General features: G+C 46.2%; 1 protein-coding gene and 1 long non-coding RNA gene across 3 annotated transcripts in view; one reads left to right on the top strand and one right to left on the bottom strand.

Annotated features, from left to right (window-relative positions):
* Positions 1-13,234, top strand: part of FAM124A (family with sequence similarity 124 member A) — a 108,558-nt gene extending 95,324 nt beyond the window's left edge. Inside the window, exon 4 of the mRNA XM_030882377.2 lies at positions 9,628-13,234. Within this exon, the coding sequence (XP_030738237.2) occupies positions 9,628-10,437 (810 nt within the window). The 3' untranslated portion in view covers positions 10,438-13,234. The remainder of the gene's footprint in view (positions 1-9,627) is intronic.
* LOC132593858 (uncharacterized) overlaps positions 1-21,035 on the bottom strand; it is a 116,047-nt gene that overhangs the window by 58,815 nt on the left and 36,197 nt on the right. For both annotated transcript variants that reach the window (XR_009559804.1, XR_009559805.1), the window contains one exon: positions 8,208-8,420. This is a non-coding gene — a long non-coding RNA (uncharacterized lncRNA). The remainder of the gene's footprint in view (positions 1-8,207; positions 8,421-21,035) is intronic.

Here is a 21,035-nt window from a genome sequence, read left to right as displayed (position 1 = left end):
TATCAGACAAAATAGACTTTAAAGACTGTTACAAGAGATAAGGAAGGACACTACATAATGTTCAAGGGATCAATCCAAGAAGAAGATATAACAATTGTAAATATATATGCACCCAACATAGGAGCACCTCAATATATACGGGAAATGCTAACAGCCATAAAAGGAGAAATTGACAGTAACACAATAATAGTGGGGGACTTTAATACCCCACTTGTACCAATGGACAGATCATCCAGACAGAAAATTAATAAGGAAACATAAGCCTTAAATGACACATTAGACCAGATGGACTTAATTGATATTTATAGGACAGTCCATCCCAAAGCAGCAGAATACACTTTCTTCTCAAGTGTACACAGAACATTCCCCAGGATAGATCACATCCTGGATCATAAATCAAGCTTCAGTAAATTTAAGAAAATTGAAATCATGTCAAGCATCCTTTCCAACCACAATGCTCTGAGATAAGAAATCAATTACAGGGAAAAAAACTGCAAAAAACACAAACACGTGGAGGCTAAACAATATGTTACTAAATAACCAGTGGATCACTGAAGAAATCAAAGAGGAAATCAGAAAATACCTAGAGACAAGTGATAACGAAAACACAATGATCCAAAACCTATGGGGGCTTCCCTGGTGGTGCAGTGGTTGAGAGTCCGCCTGCCGATGCAGGGGACACGGGTTCGTGCCCCAGTCTGGGAAGATCCCACATGCCGTGGAGCGGCTGGGCCCGTGAGCCATGGCCACTGAGCCTGCGCATCCGGAGCCTGTGCTCTGCAACAGGAGAGGCCACAACAGTGAGAGGCCCGTGTACCGCAAAAAAAAAAAAAAAAAAGCCTATGGGACACAGCAAAAGCAGTTCTAAGAGGGGAGTTTATAGCAATACAGTCTTACCTCAAGAAATAAGAAAAATCTCTAACAACCTAACCTTAAACCTAAAGCAACTAGACAAAGAAGAACAAACAAATCCCAAAATTAGTAGAAGGAAAGAAATCGTAAGATCAGAGCAGAAATCAATGAATTAGAGATAAAGAAAACAATAGCAAAGATCAATAAAACTAAAAGCTGCTTCTTTGAGAAGATGAACAATATTGATAAACCTTTAGCCATACCCATCAGAAAAAGAGGGAGAGGACTCAAATCAATAAAATTAGAAATGAAAAAGGAGAAGTTACAATGGACACCACAGAAAAACAAAGGATCATAAGAGATTACTACAAGCAACTATATGCCAATAAAATGGACAAATTCTTAGAAGGGTACAACCTTCCAAGACTGAACCAGGAAGAAATAGAAAATATGAACAGACCAATCACAAGTAATGAAATTGAAACTGTGATAAAAGTCTTCCAACAAACAAAAGTCCAGGACCACATGGCTTCACAGATGAATTCTATCAAACATTTAGAGAAGAGTTAACAACTACCCTTCTGAAACTCTTCCCAAAAATTGCAGGGGAAGGAATACTCCCAAGGTCATTCTATGAGGCCACCATCACCCTGATACCAAAACCAGACAAAGATGTCACAAAGAAAGAAAACTACAGGCCAATATCACTGATGAATATAAATGCAAAAATCCTCAACAAAATACTAGCAAACAGAATCCAACAGCACATTAAAAGGATCATACACCATGATCAAGTGGGGTTTACCCCAGGAATGTAAGGATTCTTCAATATACGCAAATCAATCAATGTGATACACCATATTAACAAATTGAAGGAGAAAAACCATATGATCATCTCAATAGATGCAGAGAAAGCTTTCAACAAAATTCAACACCCATTTATGATAAAAACCCTCCAGAAAGTAGGCATAGAGGGAACTTTCCTCAACATAATAAAGGCCATATATGACAAACCCACAGCCAACATCGTCCTCAGTGGTGAAAAACTGAAAGCATTTCCACTGAGATCAGGAACAAGACAAGGTTGCCCACTCTCACCAGTATTATTCAGCTTAGTTTTGGAAGTTTTAGCCACAGCAATCAGAGAAGAAAAAGAAATAAAAAGAAACCAAGTCGGAAAAGAAAAAGCTGTCACTGTTTGCAGATGACATGATATTATACGTAGAGAATCCTAAAGATGCTACCAGAAAGCTTACACCATATACAAAAATCAACTCAAAATGGATGAAAGCCTTGAACACAAGGATTGAAACCATAAAACTCCTAGAAGAAAACATAGGTGGTATGCTCCTTGAGATTGTTTTTGGTGTCAAATCGAAATTATCATCACCAAGACCAAAGGCAAAAGAAGCAAAAAATAAACAAGTGGGACTATATCAAACTAAAAATCTTTTGTACAGCAAAGGAAACCATCAACAAAATGAAAAGGCCACCTACCAAATGGAAGAAAATATTATAAAGAATTCATACAACTCAATAGTAAAAAAGCAGACAACTTGATTAAAAAGTGGGCTGAAAGTCTGAATAGACATTGTTCCGCAGAATACATACAGATGGCCAACAGGTAAGAAATGATATTCAACATCACTAATAATCAGGGAAATGAGAATCTAAACCACAAAGTGGTTTAGATACCACCTTATAACTGTTACATGGCTTTTATCAAACAGATAAGAAATATTAAGTCTTGGTGAGAATGTGGAGAAAAGGGAACCCTTGTGCACCGTTGGTAGGAATGTAAATTGGTGTGGCCACTACGGAAAGTGGAGTGGAGGTTCCTCAAAAAATAAAAATAGAACTACCATATGATCCAGGAGTTTTAATTCTGTGTGTTTATCTGAAGGAAATGAAAACACTAACTTGAAAGGATATTTGCACTCTCCATGTTGATTGTAGCATTATTTACCATAGTCTAGACATGGAAGCAACCTAAGGTAAGGGTCCATCTGTGGATGAATGGAGAAGATGTGGTGTGTGTGTATACACACACACACACACACACACACACACACAGTAGAATATTACTCAGCTATAAAAAAGAGTGGAATCCTGTCATTTGTGACAACATGGATGTACCCTGAGGGCATTATGCAAGATAAGCCAGAGAAAGACAGATAGCATATGATCTCACTTATATGTGAAATTAAAACAACAACAATAAAAAACCTAACTCATAGATTCAGAGAAGAGATTGGTGGTGGTTATGGGCGGGTGATCAAAAGGTACAAACTTCCAGGACTTCCCTGGCGGTCCAGTGGTCAAGACTCTGCACTTCGATTGCAGTGGGCCAGGGTTTGATCCCTGGTCAGGGAACTAAGATCCCACATGCTGCACAGTGCAGAAAAAAAAAGCCAAAAGGTACAAACTTCTAATTATAGAATTAATAAATCTAGCGATTTAATGTACAGCTTGGTGACTATAGTTAACAATACTGTTTTGTATATTGAAAGTTGATGGGAGAGTAGATTTAAAGTTATCATTGCAAGAAAAAACATAACTATATGTGGTAATGGATTAACTAGACTTATTGTGATCATTTCACAATATATACAAATAATATGTTGTACACCTGAGACTAATATATGTTATATGTCAATTATATTTCAATAAAAATTTTAATTAAATTAAAAAAATTTTTTTGAAGACAACATAGGCTTTTTCTGGGGGTAGTACTCTTAGTGGGTATATGAAACCTAATCCAGAGGACAGTGAAAGGAGAAGCAAAATACGACGCTTTTATTTAGAACAAAAATCTGGTTTCTCATGTGAACCCATTGCCCAATTTCCTTGAGACTGCCCCTAATTCTTATTAGTCCCTGGGTTAAAAGGTCTTTTGCTGGCTCACTGCATAACAGACAGTGCCACACTGGTTGTGTTTCTGCCCAGGACAGAACAGGAGGAAATGACCTTTCTTGGAAAGAGGAGGTGTGAGGGTGAGAGAAAATGCCCTGACCATGATCGACCCATGAGACACTGCACAGGCTTACTGGGTCAGGGACAGAATCACCCTTCCTAGGGATTCTATCCATGTGTCTGTTGAGACACCCTGATCCTTGAAAAAGGCCTTTTTACTCCTTCCATTGCAAACTGCCCAGGCTCGAAGTTCCATGTGAAGCTCATGGGTCACTTACTGCATTTCGGCTTTTTGGTGATTTCAGGGACACAACCAGATCTCCCTGGCTGGTTGCCTTTAGGCAGAGTCATTGATGTAATGCTACTGTGTTCCTTAGGGAAAGTTCCATAAACAGCAAAGAGGGAACTACTGGATTCCAGTGAGTCAGCTAGCCCGCACTGCTTCAAAGAGAAGCAAAGGAAGCCATCCTCAAGGTACATTGCTGCTGTCGCATGGAGAAGCTCCCGAGGGGCAGCCCTGAGAGCCGAAAGCTGGGGGAGGAAGGAGGCTTTTCCAGAGTGTTGTTTCACTCTGGAAAAGTCCACTGGGGAAGAGCTTCTCGAAACATCTTTGATGGTTCATTCTCAGATTCTAGTGTTCCTGGTCAAGTCAGACAGGCAGACAGGAAAGATCAGAAATAGAGCCATCGCCATGGGAAGGACACCAAAAGCAGGGCCATCCTTTGCATATGTGAGTTGTCATTAGACAGACAAGACCCTGCTTTTAGAAGCTGACTTCTCTGCCTCCAGGCAGAGCTGGAGAAAACCACCAGATCTGCTGCAGGCACATCCCACCGGCACAGCAGCCCTGGGCAGACCCCGGGAGCAGGGGCTGTGAAGCCTCGCAGCCACCCTCCTCCAACTCCCCACCCCAGGATCCTGCATCATCACCGGCCAATGCTGTGCCAACTGGAATCCCACCTGCCCAGCAGCCACCTCTACGGTGCACGTGGGCACCCCTCCAGTGAAAAACACTGGCTACCACCTCTCTTCAAAGAAGATATTAGGATTTATCTGGACCCCTGCCTTCACGATGCAGTAAAAAAAATAAGAGCACAGTGATGAAAATCTCTGCAAAACCACCAAGGATGCGTCCTCTGCTAGCTGTTCCTGATTTTGAGTCTAATTTAACACCGCTCTGTCTCTGACAGTGGAAAGCTTCAGATGTCTCCAAACAGTTCCTCAAGTTGGAACCTTGGCCTTTTGCTTCTCATGGAGCAGTATTCACAGAGGCTTCCTCTTTCAGGCAGATTCTGACTGCAAGCATACTCACCCAGAGCATGCCCCTTGAATAAGACTCTGAACATGCAAGTTACAGGGTGGTACATACTTACTGGGGCACCCAAGGGACTCAGCCCTTTGGAAAAATAAGACAGACCTCTTAATTAATAAACACTGTCCCCCCACTGGAAGCAGCCTCTGTACCTGAGGACTTCCTTCTCTAAAGAGCCTCATGACTTATTTTCTCTCTTATTTAGCCAAACTCAAATGATTGAGAAAACTGGTTTGTCTCTTCAACAGCCACTCAGCTGTCACACCTCCCAGGTACACATGGGCCTTCTGAGGCCACTCCTGACCCCATCCCAGAGCTGTGACTCTTCATTCATGCTTAAGTTCCTGCTGTGTATTGGGTACTGGTCAGGGTATGTGCTGAGCAGGATCTCCCTCGTGAAGCACAGAGCCTTGCAGAGAAGATGGATCACTAACCAGAGCAGTACAGCACAGAGTCAGAATGGCTGGGTTGGGAGTTCAGGGGATACTGGAGCACAGAGCAGCAAGCCCTGGTGAGTGGGTCATACCCCAGGAGGAACGAGTTTGGCTCAGCACCTTCCTTGCCATATTCAGTGAGGTCCCCATGCACATAAAATGCAAGTAGAATGGCCTTGTAGAGTGTGATCTTTATGAGAACCATATCTTATAACCTGTACTAAAAACATTTTGCATCATATTCTTTAAGAATCTATAATTTAGACCATCAGAAATCTCCGTAATTGCTGCTCTTGACCTTCAGCTCCTTAAACCACCCTTAGCAGAACAGCTTGAGAATTTCATTATGCTGTACAGAGCCTGTTGGGCAGGAAGACAGCAGGTCACGGGGACAAAGACACCCCCCACACACAGAATTAGAGACTGAGGATTAAGAAGAGGATCAGTAACCCTCCCAGACTTCAGGCAACACTACAAAGCTACAGTAATCAAAACAGCATGGTATTGGCACAAAAACAGACATATGGATCAATGGAACAGAATGGAGACCCCAGAAATAAACCCACACACATATCATCAATTAGGCTTGGACAAAGGAGGCAAGAATATACAATGGAAAAAAGCAAGTGGTGTTGAGAAAGCTAGACAGCTGCATGTAAACTCCCTCACACCATACCAAAAAATAAACCCAAAACGGCTTAAAGACTTAAATATAACACATGACACCATAAAACACCTAGAAGAGAACATAGGCAAAACGTTCTCTGACATAAATCATACCAATGTTTTCTTAGGTCAGTCTCCAAAGGCAATAGAAATAAAAGCAAAAGTAAACAAATGAGACCTAATCAAACTTATAAGCTTTTGCACAGCAAAGGAAATCATAAAATGAAAAGACAACCCACAGGCTGGGAGAAAATATTTGCAAACAATGCAACTGACAAGGGATTAATCTCCAAAATATACAAACAGCTCATACAACTCAATAACAAAAGAACGAACAACCCAATCAAAAAAATGGGCAGAAGACCTAAAGAGACATTTCTCCAAGGAAGACATACAGATGACCAACAGGCACATGGAAAGATGTTCAGCATTGCTCATTATTAGAGAAATGCAAATCAAAACTACAATGAGGTATCACCTAATACCAGTCAGATTAACCATCATCAAAAAGTCTACAAATAATAAATGCTAGAGAGGGTGTGGAGAAAGGGGAACCCTCCTATACCATGGGCAGGAATGTAAATTGGTACAGTCACTATGGAAAACAGTATGGAGGTTCCTTAAAAAACTAAAAATAGAGCTACCATATGATCCAGCATTCCTGGGCATATATCCAGAGAAAACCATCATTCGAAAAGATAAATCCACCCCAATGTTCACGGCAGCACTATTTACAATAGCCAAGACATGGAAGCAACCTAAGTGTCCATCGATAGATGAATGGATAAAGAAGATGTGGTACATACATACAATGGAATATTACTCAGCCATAAAAAAGAATGAAATCATGCCATTTGCAGCAACATTGATGAACCTAGAGATTATCATACTAAGTCAGACAGAGAAAGACAAATATCATATGAGTGGAATCTAAAATATGATACAAATGAACTTACCTGCAAAACAGAAACAGACTCACTGTCATAGAAAACAACTTATGGTTACCAAAGAGGAAAGGCAAGAGGGATGGATAAATTAGGAGTTTGGGATTAGCAGATACACACTACCATCTATAAAATAGATGAACAACAAGGATTTACTGTGTAGCATAGTGAACTATACGCAGTATCTTGTAATAACCAAAATGGAAAAGAATCTGAAAAAGTATACAGAGGGAGAGGGAGCTTGCGCACACAACAGCACGCCCCGATGAGGCTCCTCTCACTTCTCAGGGCTCGCCTCTTGTTTTGGTTCATGCCCCCAGCCTCTGCTCAGGCTGCCTCTGTGCCTGTGTGCCTTTCCATGCCACGCCCACTGCCCTCCAGTTGACAAACCCCTCTTCCACTTCCAAGATTCTGTCCAGTCATGACTTCAAGGCAAGCTTTTTCTACCCTCTCCCCGTGCTGCCTCACCCCCTCGTAAAATCAACCCCTCCCCCCTTGGTGCCCCAAACGCCCCCATTATATCGCCGCTCACTTTATCATTGTGGCTCACTTTATCACACTTGACCGTTGTATTGTTAATTGTGGGGGGCTAAGATCGTGTCTTATTCAAAATTATCTGTGCCTGGTCCTCCAGACCTTTTTCACATCAGAGCACACAGGAAACGATAATATTTCTGTGGTACGAGAGGCTGCTGGTGACAGAGATCAGTCCTCAGCACACCTTTATAACCCAGGCAAAGCTTAAACACACCAGTTGAGGAGCTCCGCTTAAAAGACTCTCGGTTAATGTTGATTGAAAAACAATGAGTCAGTCGGTCTGTTTATAGGATTAAGAGATATCTGGAATTAGGCAAAAAAAGATCTAAGAAATCAGTGAAAGGAATGGTCCTATAGAAAAAAACATAATGAGTGAACACGGCCCCAGCAGAAGGATAAGTCTGTGGATTTTTTACCCACACGGTCAGGGTCTCCTTGACCAACGCTAGACTCCATCCCCAAGCTGACCTACAGCACTGCTTTCCAGGCACCTGGTCTGTAATCAAGCCGAGCTGCTTGCTCCCCACTCCCTGCAACTCCCTTGCTTACCTGCCAACAGTCAGCCCGTTTGTCTTGGCCTCTCTCTCCAGCACAGCCTCCTCTCCACGCGTGCCACCCACTAGGACGACAGCCGCCCATCTCCACGGCCACCTCCCACTGAAGACTCCTGTGCTCCCGCGGGCAGGCCCGGCCTCTCGCTCTTCGGCCTAGTATTGTGCCTGTCTTCACACGCCCTTGTCTGAGTTCTTTTTGTCTCCGATCCTGTCAATGAGATATAAGGTTCATGTGGTTGAGGACAGTCCTCATTGTAGTGTCTCCTCCTTTACCTGTAATAGGTACAAATAAGTATATTGCATTGAATAAAATTTCCCAGGTGGCTATGAAAAAACCAGGTTCCTGTCTAACAGGGAGGTGGGGGACTTGCCTGTCCAGGGAAGAGCCAATGTCTCGTAGCCTGCTGGGTGCTAGGAAATAGCCCTTATAGTAAACTGCACTCAGCCCTCTTGTTGCAGGGATTCATAAATCAGGTAATCCTATACAGAGCAGAGCCAGACCCACTGTCCCCAGATCCATTATCTGGGTAGTAAGTAATCCAGACTTTGGCCTGCAGGCCTGGTGAACCAGACCAGGGGGAGAACCCGAGAGCAGCAGCCCCAGGGGTGCATGAGAATCGGAAGTGAAGCCCCAGTTCTGTGCAGCAGAAACAGCTTCCTGCAGAGCTGCAGGGAAGGTCAGGGAGACTAGGAGGACAGGGCGGAGTGTTAAAGGGTGAAACTGCTTGTCCAAGCCCTGTGGGGCATCCACAGGGTTAGTCAGTAGTCAACCGCCCCCTTTCCCATACAGTTTCTGAAAGGCAAAATAGAGGAGTATCGTGGAGTTCCTTAGAGCAAGTAAATAAATGCCAATTTCCTGATAGCCCTGCACTCTTTGAAGATGTACTGCCCTGAATCGTAGGCCACCCCTAGGCTGTGTTCTGATGTTCACACGTGCACTGGAGTCAAGTCCCATCCCGATCCTTCCATGCTGCCGTCAGTAGTATTTCCAAACAGTGGGGCTTTGGTTGGAGGGAGATAAACCCTTCAAGCAACCTTCTTGCATTGAATGGTAATTCTTGTCTCCCCTCTCCTGCTCAGCCAGGCCTCATGCTTGCGGCTAATCTGTTGAGCATCCTTGCGTGTGCACTGGAAGACGTACCGTTCCCTGTCGTGACAAGGGACTGCATCTCCCCCTGGGTTTGGGGATGTCTGCTCAGACTGAGAAGTCTGATCTGTATTCCCCCAAGCTCCGCTACCTCTGTCTTTGCTTTAGAATTTGGAGAATGAAATTTCTGGTAATGCTTTATTGCCGAGACATTGCCAGAAGTTTCCAGTCATCAGGAAATGTGTCTCACGTTCTGTTAACAGCGGAATCCCCGTCCCCGGTGACCGCCAGTCCTGCACTGATGTGATATGCCCTCTTCCCCCTGCAGGCACAGAGGGTACGCAGGAAGTGCCCTAAACCCAGCAGAGCTCACCACGCCTCAGAGCAGAAGGCTGGGTCCACGCCTTCTCCGAGTGCCGCTGCACAGAGCCAGACCCCTGGCAGCGGCCCGCAGCCCCCGATGGACACTTCAGACCTGGGGTTCGGCCAGACAGGCCTGCCTACCCGGCAGCCGCAGGACTTGGCCAGACCAGCCGGCAGCCCTCCCAGCCTCCCCTGGCCTTTCCAGAGAAGCAAGTCCTTGTTTTGTTTGCCCACGGGAGACCCCTCCCCGGCCTCCTCAGCTGAACCACTGTGCTTTGCAAACACAGACGGCCCGGGACAGAGGGCATCGGAGCGGAGGCACGGCCACCTCCTCTCCATCGATGACTTAGAGGGGGCCCAGGAGACGGACGTGGACACGGGGCTGCGGCTCTCCTCCTCCGACCTGTCCGTGGTCTCTGCATACTCTGCACCCAGCAGGTTCTGCAGCCCCGTGGAGACACTGCTCCCCTCCGAAAGATGCAGCAGCCTCTGGTCAGAGCGCAGGGCTTCCAGAGAAGGACCCCTGCCCACTGGGGGCGGCGTGACCACAGAGGCCTCCTGGGCTGCCCTCCCTCTGTTCACCAACGGGCCTTCCAGCTCCTCGGCCACAGCTGTCACCACTTCCCCAGGTTCCGACACCTCCTGGCTCCCAGAGTCACCCCCAGAACTCCCTTACGATGCTCCCGACGCCCAGCAGACTGGCAGAGGCGTCCTGCCACCCTCAGTGCTGGCCGGAGGCGCGGACAACGACGTGGAGGAGGAATTCTACATCTGAACACACCCGACTCTTGTCTTTCAGACCCACAGGCTCAGGTGCCCCTGCCCCTCTGGGGTCTGCACGCCACCCGTGTTCTCGGCCCCGCGTCCCCAGGTCCTCCGGAATCTAATTATCTGTCTCACGGGGTCGTTATTAGCACGTTTGACACACCACCCGTTACCTGCAAGGTGGTGGGCTCAGTGGAAATATACTGGGATTTTTATGCAAATAAATTCTCAACAAACTTAAGGCATAAAATATATGTTTTGAATACTCAGTTCCATTTGAGATATGGTTTGGTGCACTTATTTAAATGCTTCATATAATTATTTGAAATGGAAAGAAAACCTAGTCAGCTGGAGTTGATTTCACAATTTTTCATGCTGGGAAGGAAAAACAATTAAAGCCAAAAAACGTTGAATGTGAGAAAGATTCCAAGTGACTTGTATGAGAGATTAGTGCGCATAATTCCACCTTACTGGATTCTCCATCTCTGTTTACCTTACCAGGGAGCAGTGGCCCTGAGAATTTCCAGGTACCGTTACAGTGAAAGGAGTCATTGTAGTGCATTTATAATACGATTTTGAGTTCCCAAAACTAGATTTGCACACATCTTTCAAACACATTCACTGTAACAGCTGGGGGTCTACAGAAGACTCCGCTACCTAGATTTGCCTGGATCAATGAGGAAGAATCGTTCTTGGAGTTACAGAACAGTAGGTTATTAGACATAGTGGGTATTCTTAAGTTGCTTCAATTTTTAAAACCACAATCCAAGGGCTATACATACACAGATCTGTGCAAATGACAGGAACCATATTTTGCACTGCTTTCTCCAGTAAACATGCATCATCACACACCCTTTTTCATGTTTAAATAATTCATAACACTTTTAACTGGCATTTTGATTGCACAGGTTAATAAATGCACTCCCCTCTTCTCCAAGCGGGAAGCTTTACACAGAATGCTGTCGTGAACCAACACTGCTGCACGCGTGCATAGGAGCCTTAATTAAAGCTGGAGCTCTAACCTGACCTTGGCCTTGCCCGCCATTGCCTGCTTCTGCCACAGCGTGAACAGTATTTAAATCTCACCTCTCTCCCACTCCAGTAAGGGTATGTTTACAATTCCAGCCTCTACAGTGCCAAGTGCTGGCGTCGGGGACAACGCCGAGCTGTCCCTAGTTGCTGTATACCTTTGGGGAAGAGCATAGACTTGCCTGCCTTGCTTACGTCCCACTCTGGTGCTCCCTGCCTGAATGACTCACGGCCCCGTTTACACCTCTCTGGAAGCGCCCACACCAGCCCAGACACAGCTTCAGAATCCTCTTCAACACAGTCCTCCTGGCAGCCGTTACCAGCGATCAGACTCGAGCTGAAGCCTCAAGTCTTTGCCATCCCTGTAATGAGAACCTTACCTCCTACCCCGAACATCCCGCATATTCCAGGACTCCGAATTACAATATTATGCTCTGATTTAAGTAAATAAAAATATGGTCTTCTGGGATTCCCTGGTGGCGCAGTGGTAGAGAGTCTGCCTGCCGATGCAGGGGACACGGGTTCGTGCCCTGGTCCGGGAAGATCCCACATGCCACGGAGCGGCTGGGCCCGTGAGCCATGGCCGCTGAGCCTGCGCGTCCGGAGCCTGTGCTCCGCAACGGGAGAGGCCACAGCAGTGAGAGGCCCGCGTACCGCAAAAAAAAAAAAAAAAATATGGTCTTCTATAATTCTAGACCAGGAGTGAGCAAACTTTTTTAAAGGGCTAAATAATAAATACTTCCAGCTTTGCCAGCCGTACAGTCTCTGTCATTATAGTGTGAAAGCAGCCTATGATATATAAATGAATGGGAGCGGCTGAGTTCCAAGAAAATTTATTTTACAAGAACGGGTGGAGGGTCAGATTTCGCCCAAAGGTCGTAGTTTGCCAACCCCTGTGCTAGACTGACATTGATTTGAGATCTCAGCCACGGTCAACGATAAAGAACAGAGGGTTGCATCCCTCTGCTGCTGTGGTGCCCGAGACCAAGAAAATACACTGTAGGGGCCACACTGGTGACTACAGAACCACAGGGCTCAGAGCAGCGTGGGGCTTCTTTCCGCAGAGATGATGCCTAGAAGGCCGTCCACCTGCTGCCCGGAAATGTGACTCACAGACAGTAGCTGATGATGCAAAACAACGCGCTAATCACTCAGGGTGCTGACGCAGCCCCAGGGAGCAGTAGACAAGCTCAGGATAGCAAAAGTCACCAAGGCATTCACGAGTAGACCCGCGGCCAGGTGACGGCTCCTCCTGTCTTCATCCTCATCAGTGCCCTTAGTTCAGAATATTCACACACACCCCCTACAGATGCTTCAGAGCACAGCTCTGATGCACTCTGCCCCCGTCCTTTCTCACCGACCCCTGCCTCAGCACAGTGTAGTCTACCAAACTGAGTGACCCCAAAAGATGTCAGCAAACCCCTTCAAAAGCAGAAAATGCAAGATGCCCGCCATAACACAAGGGGAGAAGGGGAGAGAAGCCCACCGCAGACCCCACTCAGATGCTCCCCTCCCCACAGACGGCAGTCACTCTGAGGAGGAGTCACAGAGACACTACTGAGGGCATCGCTCCCTTTTCTGACCTACCGCTAGCATCGTCCTCATCCAGGAGGGCTCCTGATACCCACTGGTAGATCCTGACTCTTTTGGATTATTATTGTGATAGATGCTGGCATACTGTAGGTGCTCAATAAATTTGTTCAATTAAAAAAAATTGAGGTTGTCTCATAAATTTATTTTTCTCCTGGATTTGGCTCTGTGATGGAGGACATCTAGACTTTAACCCTAGTTTTTTGTTATTTAATGGACAAAACGTCTCCTTGACCTTGCAGTTCCCCCTAACATTGCCCTGGGGGTGCAGGGGTGTTAGTAAGTGCCCTGGTCTAGTTCCCAGCCCATCCCTTACTTGCCTCTTTTCCACATAAGACTCCCCAAATTACTACTCACGGTCTGACCATGGCCCACCCTACATACCACCTAGTATCTGCTTTAAAGATCAAATGTTTCTCGGGGGTCCCTAATGGACCTGGAGAGTGAGCCCTACCGAAATCATCTTGGGTCACCCATGGGGGAGGGGGAGGGTGGTACCCATGGGGGAGGGTGGTGAGCCACCGAAGAGACTTTTGTGACGGTCGAGGGGCTGATGTGTGGAGTACAAGGTAGGTTGTAGCACTGGCTGCTGCTTGAGCCCTGAGACCCGAGGACAGGGGAGCGGTCACATGGAAGCCTGCTGGGCTGCACCGTCTAGCACCTTCCAGGTGAGGCCAAATGTTTACTTGTATTGGGAAGACCCTTGAACCCATGGCTGATCTCTTTAGACCCTTGTGGATCAGGAGAAATGCAGGTACATCCTATCCCCCTACTGGGCTTTCTGAAGATGAATGAATTCTCCATTCCACCAGGTAAGAGGCACCTGAGTAGACACATAGAATTCCTAGAAGAGATTTTTAAGAGCAGATAAACTGTAGAGAGCTTCTCCCTTCCGAGCCCTCAGAGCGCTGTCATGACCAGTTCTGGCCAGTGACCCCAAGTCTGAATTTCACGCAAGCAGCGGGAACAGCTGGTTCGTCGCCTTCCCCACCCTGCCCTGGGCCACGTTGCACCACGCTCCCGGTCTGGACATAAATGCCCCCTCCTGATTTGTAGGATTCCGCTTCTCTTTAATTCTCTAGAAACACAATTGATCAGATACTATTAGAGGCTTGAGAAAACAACATGAGAAATTGGCATGAATAAAAATGGATTCTCAAAGGAAACATCTTTTGTCACAATTATTATAACAAATAGATTCAGGAGGGTTCAAGAACCTGAATTTAAAGGTTATAGAATTACATTCTTCCAGCTTCTACTGAAGGCTGTTTTCTAGTCTTGGGCATAGAGGCCTAGATACAAAATGGCTTTAAATGACAATTTCTCTTAGTGAATAACAGAGGCAAACATTAATGGTGATGTTCACGTCAGACAGAAGTCACCAGAACACTTGGGGGTGCTGAAAAGCCCCTTCCCTGCGCCCCTATAACACCCCCCCTAAACTCTCTGTGTGTGATGAGGGTCCCACCTCCCCCTGCCTTGGATGGTGTAGAAAGGGGAGCTGCTTCCCTGGAGGATGCACAGCCCCCAGCTGGCCTAGTCTGGTTCAGAGCTGCCCCACCTTATTTGATCTCATAGGTTGAACATCTGAAAGAAGCCAGCCAGACTCCCTCAGGTCAGCTTTGCCCAGACCCTAGAACTAAAGCTAGTGCGTTCTGGACAGGAGCAGCTCTCAACGTGGTTAGCACAGTCCAAGAAATGGCCAGAAATGCTTATACAGAAACGCTTTCAGGCCAAATCGCCTGGCTAAGACGGGCTGTGGGAAGGCTTTGGTGCCACCTAGTGGCCATCGTGCCCAGGAGGGCCAACAACTGCCCTTTTCTTCGCAGAAGACTCCACCCGGATGAACACAGGGAGGCCCTTCACTTCCACGTACTAGTCTGCATTTAATTGTTTTATTTCCACAAGGTATTGAAGCAACTGAAATTACAGTTATATAAGGTGATGCAAGGGCTAAGGAAAAAAAGTCTAGAAATACTCGAACCATAAAGAAAAACTGCTGCAGATGAATTTCCTAGAAGCCAAAGCAAAAAGGGAAACATGAGAAGCTTAGTGATGGTTCTCATTTACAATTAGAAAATCTGGTGACATTGTCTTATTTCATTGTAATTTAAGTTGCCTCAATGCTGTTTCTCAACAGAAACCAAGTTTTTCTTAGCAAAGATGTCTAAAATCACTTTCTCCTCACAGACTTAGAGAACAAACTTATGGTTACCGGGGGAAAGGGTTGAGGGGAGGGATAGACTGGGAGTTTGGGATTGACACGTACACACTGCTATATTTTAAATAGATAACCAACAAGAACCTACTGTATAGCATAGGGAACTTTGTTCAATATTTTGTAATAACCTAAATGGGAAAAGAATTTGAAAAAGAATAAATACATGTATATGTATAACTGAATCACTCTGTCATACACCTGAAACTAACAGAACATTGTTAATCAACTATACTCCAATATAAAATAAGTAAAATAAATAAAAATAAGTCAAATCAGTTTCTCAGAAGAGCATTTTCATAAGGGATTTTCTCTGTAGGGTTTTTCTGGACCAAGTTGGTAGTGTTCCTGCTTGAAGGGTGGAATTTACAAGACCTGGAGGAGTGGACACAGCCTGCCGCTTTGGATGAGCCTCCCTGGACATCTCCAGCCATACTGTAGGAAGAGGGAAATTTGCCTCTGGGCAGAAAGCCTGGAAGCTGGCTTCCTCCAGTCTCTTGAGACCAGATCTGTAAAGTTCGGCAAACAGAGGGCAAGTGGTGAGGCCCACATCCTCCTGGGAGACGGCAGGCTCCTACCCACGGTTCTAGCCTTGTGGATAGAAAGCCCACATCGACTGGAGTCCCCCTGCATCTTCATCCACATTCTGCAGTTCCAAAGTCAACTCCAATTGTCTAACACCCCTCCCCACTACCTCCACTGGTTACAGGAGCTTCTAGCACTTTGAAGGCCTTCCAGGTAAGTTATAAATCCCCTCAGCCCACCCTCCACTGAGATTCCTGAAAACTGATAGGAATTCAGTTCCCTGTACCTCTGTTTTCAGTGATCTGAGTGGATTTACTCATTCATTCAACAAGAATTTACGGAGCCCCACTATGTGTCAGGCAGTGGGCCGTTTGTGGCTTTTTTTTAATTTATAGGAGAGATTTATTTGAAGAAATATTATTGTACAACATATAAAAACTACATAAAGTCTTAATTTCCCCTCATAGGCTGGTAAATTTGATATAATGAATAAACAAAAACTTTTAAAATCCAGAATGCACAAAGTACTGCACAGTTTGATCACTAAGTCAAATTAGTTGACAACCAAACCTCACAGAACAGCTTCACGTCAGCCAAGGGGACCTGGGACTGAATAGGAGAGACGCCATCTCATCCTCAGGGAACGAACGAACTACTACTCCCACCGTGACTAGTTACCTCTTACCTGCAGATTTTTTTTTTTGAAGATTTTCTTTCTATTTTTTAAAAATAATATTTATTGATTAACAAATATTTATTGAGTATATATCGTGTACTGCTATAAAGTGAATGGTGGTTTTTTACATTTATTTATTTTATTTTTGGCTGCACTGGGTCTTTGTTACTGCGCGCGGGCTTTCTCTAGTTGCAGCGAGCGGGGCTACTCTTCGCTGTAGTGCGCAGGCTTCTCATTGCGGTGGCTTCTCTTGTTGTGGCTTCTCTTGTTGTGGCTTCTCTTGTTGTGGCTTGCGGGCTCTAGAGCGCAGGCTTCAGTAGTGGCACGCGGGCTTAGTTGCTCCGCGGCATGTGGGATCTTCCCAGACCAGGGGTCGAACCCGTGTCCCCTGCATTGGCAGGTGGATTCTTAACCACTGCGCCACCAGGGAAACCCTTACCTGCAGATTTTATAATCCTCCTAAAGGATCTAACACAGTTACATATACGGAGTCTCAATTGTGGCATCAGCTAAGCCTGGCTTCCCATTCTGACTCCACCGCTCACTCAGTGAACCCAGGGCAAGTTATTTCACTTCGCTGCACCTCAATTTCATCATCTGTAAACTATGGACGACAATACCTACCCTGGAGGGTCACTATGAGAACTAAGTTATATAATTTGCGCAAAAGTCCCTGTATTGCCTGTAACACAGCCAACGTTTCATAGAAGCTGATGTTCTCGTTCTCTTCCCTCGGGCTCCGGCAGGCACCAGTCTCCTTCACAGACTCCCTGGTGCGGGGAGGACAGACAGGGTTTAGCTTCAATGCACTCTTTAAAAGTAGCAATTCTCAGCAACCAAGACCCAACACAGCCAAAAATAAAAATAAATAAATAAATTTATTTTTTTTAAAATGAGCAATTCCACCATCACCTCTCAGTCGTCTCTGTGGACAGAATTCCACCCGGTGGGAAGTCATCTTTCCATCATCGCACCCTCCACCTCCCTGGCTTGTCTCTTTCCTCCATTTCAAGCCACTGCCTATGAAACCAGACCCTGGTGCTTGTTACCACTCAACCCTGCTCCTTCCCCCAGATCCCCAGCTCTGAGCGGCCCTTCCCTAAACACATCCTCGCCCCTCAGCCCCCCACCCAATCCCTCAAGCCTACAAAACCTCCTCCTCTCGGCCCTCTCCCCGCCCGTCTCCCCTCCCCTCCTCTCTCCTGGTTTCCAGGCCTGCCCACCCCACCTGGAGCCCAGGGCTGACGGTCTCACTGCTGCCTGTGTAGCATCTGCACCTCTCCCTCTGTCTGTTGCCCCATCTGCCAGGCCCCCAAGCCGAGCCATCCTGCACTTTTGCTATTTCTACCCTGTAGCTACCAGACCACACTGTGGTCCATCCACCCATGGCTACTCGGCCAACTTTCACCCCACTCTTACAGGCTTCAATTAGGCCAAACTTGTTCCACCTTCCCAAATGCTCCCTAAAATGTGCACTGCTCCCAGAAGCTAACCTTGCCTCCTCTGCACCCAGGGCCAGAACCCTCCATTAGCCGCTCAGGCCCCCTCCTGACCGCAGAAGATGTGAGCGATTCCAATGAGGTCAGAAGCAACAACAGACTGATGAGTAGAACAGACCTACTGCCAGATCCTCTGCCCTTGAAAGTGGTCTGAAGACTGAAAATGCAACCGGGCACAACAGAGGAAACTGGTGTGCACAGCAGGGAGATGACTCACCCTGGGGGCATGCTGAGACTTAGTCCCACTTCCTGCAAAACGAGCCTATGCTGCCCAATGTTAAGTCAATCAGCCCAGGCCAGTGGTTCTGCCACTCTGCTTGGCCAGAAAGGTCATGGCAGTCCGGGCCTGTGTTCACCTCAAGCTGGCTCTGCAGACCTGCAGTGACTCCTTCGCTCCTTTGGTCGCTGTCAGAACTCACAGCCCAGCCCGGGCTTCCAGTAGTTCCTGGTCCAGCTGTGCCCCAGCTGGACACCGTGCACTGGATGCCACTGTGGAGGGGACCACGGCCAGGCGCCAGACGGCAGGCTCAGAACTGTGACCCAACCATGTGTGACTGTGACCATCCCCAGGAACTCTGCCTGGTCACGGCCCTATTCTGGGTCTAAGCCGGCCTTTGCGCTCAGATTACATAAGCACTAGAGCTTCCAGCGAGGTGTGCCCTGGCCCTTTCTCACACTCAGTCACACTCCTTCCTGCGGGACAGACCTGAATCTTCAACCTCCTGCTACTCGCCCCACAGTGGACGGGTCTGGTCTCCCTGTGCCCCCAAATCCACGTGGCCCACATTAAACTGCTACCACACCCTTACACGCCGGAAAGGACCAGCTCCTTCTCTGGGATTCCTCAGTTCTGTTTAATGGTTTCTTCTCTCTCCTCATTATTCACATTCAAAAACCCAGACTGAAGCACCCAGACAGCTTAGTAGAAAGAAACAGGGTTTTGGAGTCACACGTACCCAGATCTGAATGTCATCACTGAGACTTACTGGCCGTGTGACCCTAACCAATAAACTTCATTTCTCACCCCTGGTTTCCTCATTTGCAAAGTGGAGTGAATCAGAGCTGGGTCTAGGGCAGGTGAGGGACACACTCACCTCAGAGGCAAAATTCAAGAGGGTGCCAAAAAACTCAGCCAGCAAGATTAATAATATTTTAAGGAACAAGGCCTTCATCATAGGGTCATTCTGAGGAATAAATGAGATCAGGAGGCAAAGCCTGGCACACGAGAGGTCATTTCCACCTTTCAAATTAGCAAAAGTTTTAAAATTAATACACAGTTTATGTTTACACAAGGCTTTTAGCAGTAACAGGCACAATCGTTTTGGAAAAAAGTATGGCAATAGATATGTCAGTAGCTGTAAAAATGCTCCTGGCTTGTAATTCAATTTCCAGGAGTCTCTCCCAAGGAAATTACCCAAAACAGAGATAAAAACATGCATCTGTTTCTCACCGTGCACTTTATAATTACAAACCATTGAGGAACAACCTGAATGTATGTATGTGTAGGTGTGTATATATACATACACATACGTAATACATACATACATAAACACATATATACATACGTAACGTTTACATACATACATATATATGTAAATATATCCCCTGACCGTGTAAAACAATGCAGAGAAAAACATTGTAAAGAAGCGTGTCAAACATTTTTCCAAAAGGAAACGCAGATGGCCAACAGGCACGTGAAACAATGCTCAACATCGCTAATCCTCAGGGAAACGCAAACCAAAACCACTATGAGATATCACCTCACACCTGTCAGAATGGCTATCATCAAAAAGACTACAAACAAGAAATGTTGGCAAAGACGTGGAGAAAAGGGAACCCTCGTACACTGTTGGTGGACATGTAAACTGGTGCAGCCACTATGGAAAACAATATGGAGGTTTCTCAAAAAACTAAAAGTAGAACTACCCTATGACCCAGCAGTTCCACTCCTGGGTATATAGCCAAAGAAAATGAAAACACTAATTCGAAACGATACCCCAAAGTTCATAACAGCATTATTTAAAATTGCCAAGGTATGGAAGCAACCTAAATGTCCATCAACAGATGAATGGATAAAGAAGATGTGATATATATATATATATATATATATATATATATATACACACACATATATACACACACACACACACACACACACATACACATACACAGTGGAATACTATTCAGCGATAAAAAAGATTGGAGCCAGGTCTTCTAATCCCAGCCCCTTCCTTACTAGCTGTGAAACTTTGGACAGTTCTGTAATCTTCTGTGGCTCAGGTTCCTCCTCTGTAAAGTGAGGGCATCCAAATACTCACTTCACCTGGGTATTTGTCTTCAAGGTGCAGAAACTGGCTTCATGGACCACTGCAGGACCACAAGAGACCAGAGGCCTCTTCCCCATTTCACCTATCATATTATCCTCCAAGACTCTGATATGTCCCTATTCCAAGGAGAGCAGCCCTCAATTATAACTCAATGGAACTTCCCAATGACACACAGGATGATGGTTTTGAGACAGAATTGGCCAGATTCAAAAGAAAATGAAGAAATACTTTCGCACCCTTGACTTGGTTGCCTGAGAGTTATGCCCACCCTCCAGTGTCTTTGTGTACTGTGTTATCCTCACCTGGGCTATGGTCATACACTCCCACCTGGTCTCCATGGCCCCAACATCTGTCCACTCCTGTCCGTCTACACACGACTGCCAATTTTTAACGTGCTTTGCGCATCCTCGTGCTCAAAACCCTCCCATGGTTCCCTCTTACCAACGAAGCAAAAGTGCCCTCTCCCCAGACACACTCTCAGGCCTTCACCGTGGTCCCCAGCACCTCTTCCATCTTAGCACTTAACTATTCTACGCTTCACTAACCACACCTGGTGCTTTCCCACCCACGTGCCAAAGCTCAGGTTATTCCTCTCCAACTCTCTACCCATCAGGATCCCACCGTCCACCAAAGGCCAGTGCAAACACCTCCTCTGGGAAGTCAGAGCACCCTTCCCACTGCTGTGATGTGCTGGTACTAGGTTGTCCCTGACTCGGGACGGATCACGTGATACTTAGCCCTGTA

This window comes from Globicephala melas, chromosome 18, assembly GCF_963455315.2.
Source record: "Globicephala melas chromosome 18, mGloMel1.2, whole genome shotgun sequence".
NCBI lineage: Eukaryota > Metazoa > Chordata > Mammalia > Artiodactyla > Delphinidae > Globicephala > Globicephala melas.
Note: the sequence above shows the minus strand (reverse complement) of the source record. Positions and strands in the feature narration are given on the sequence as shown.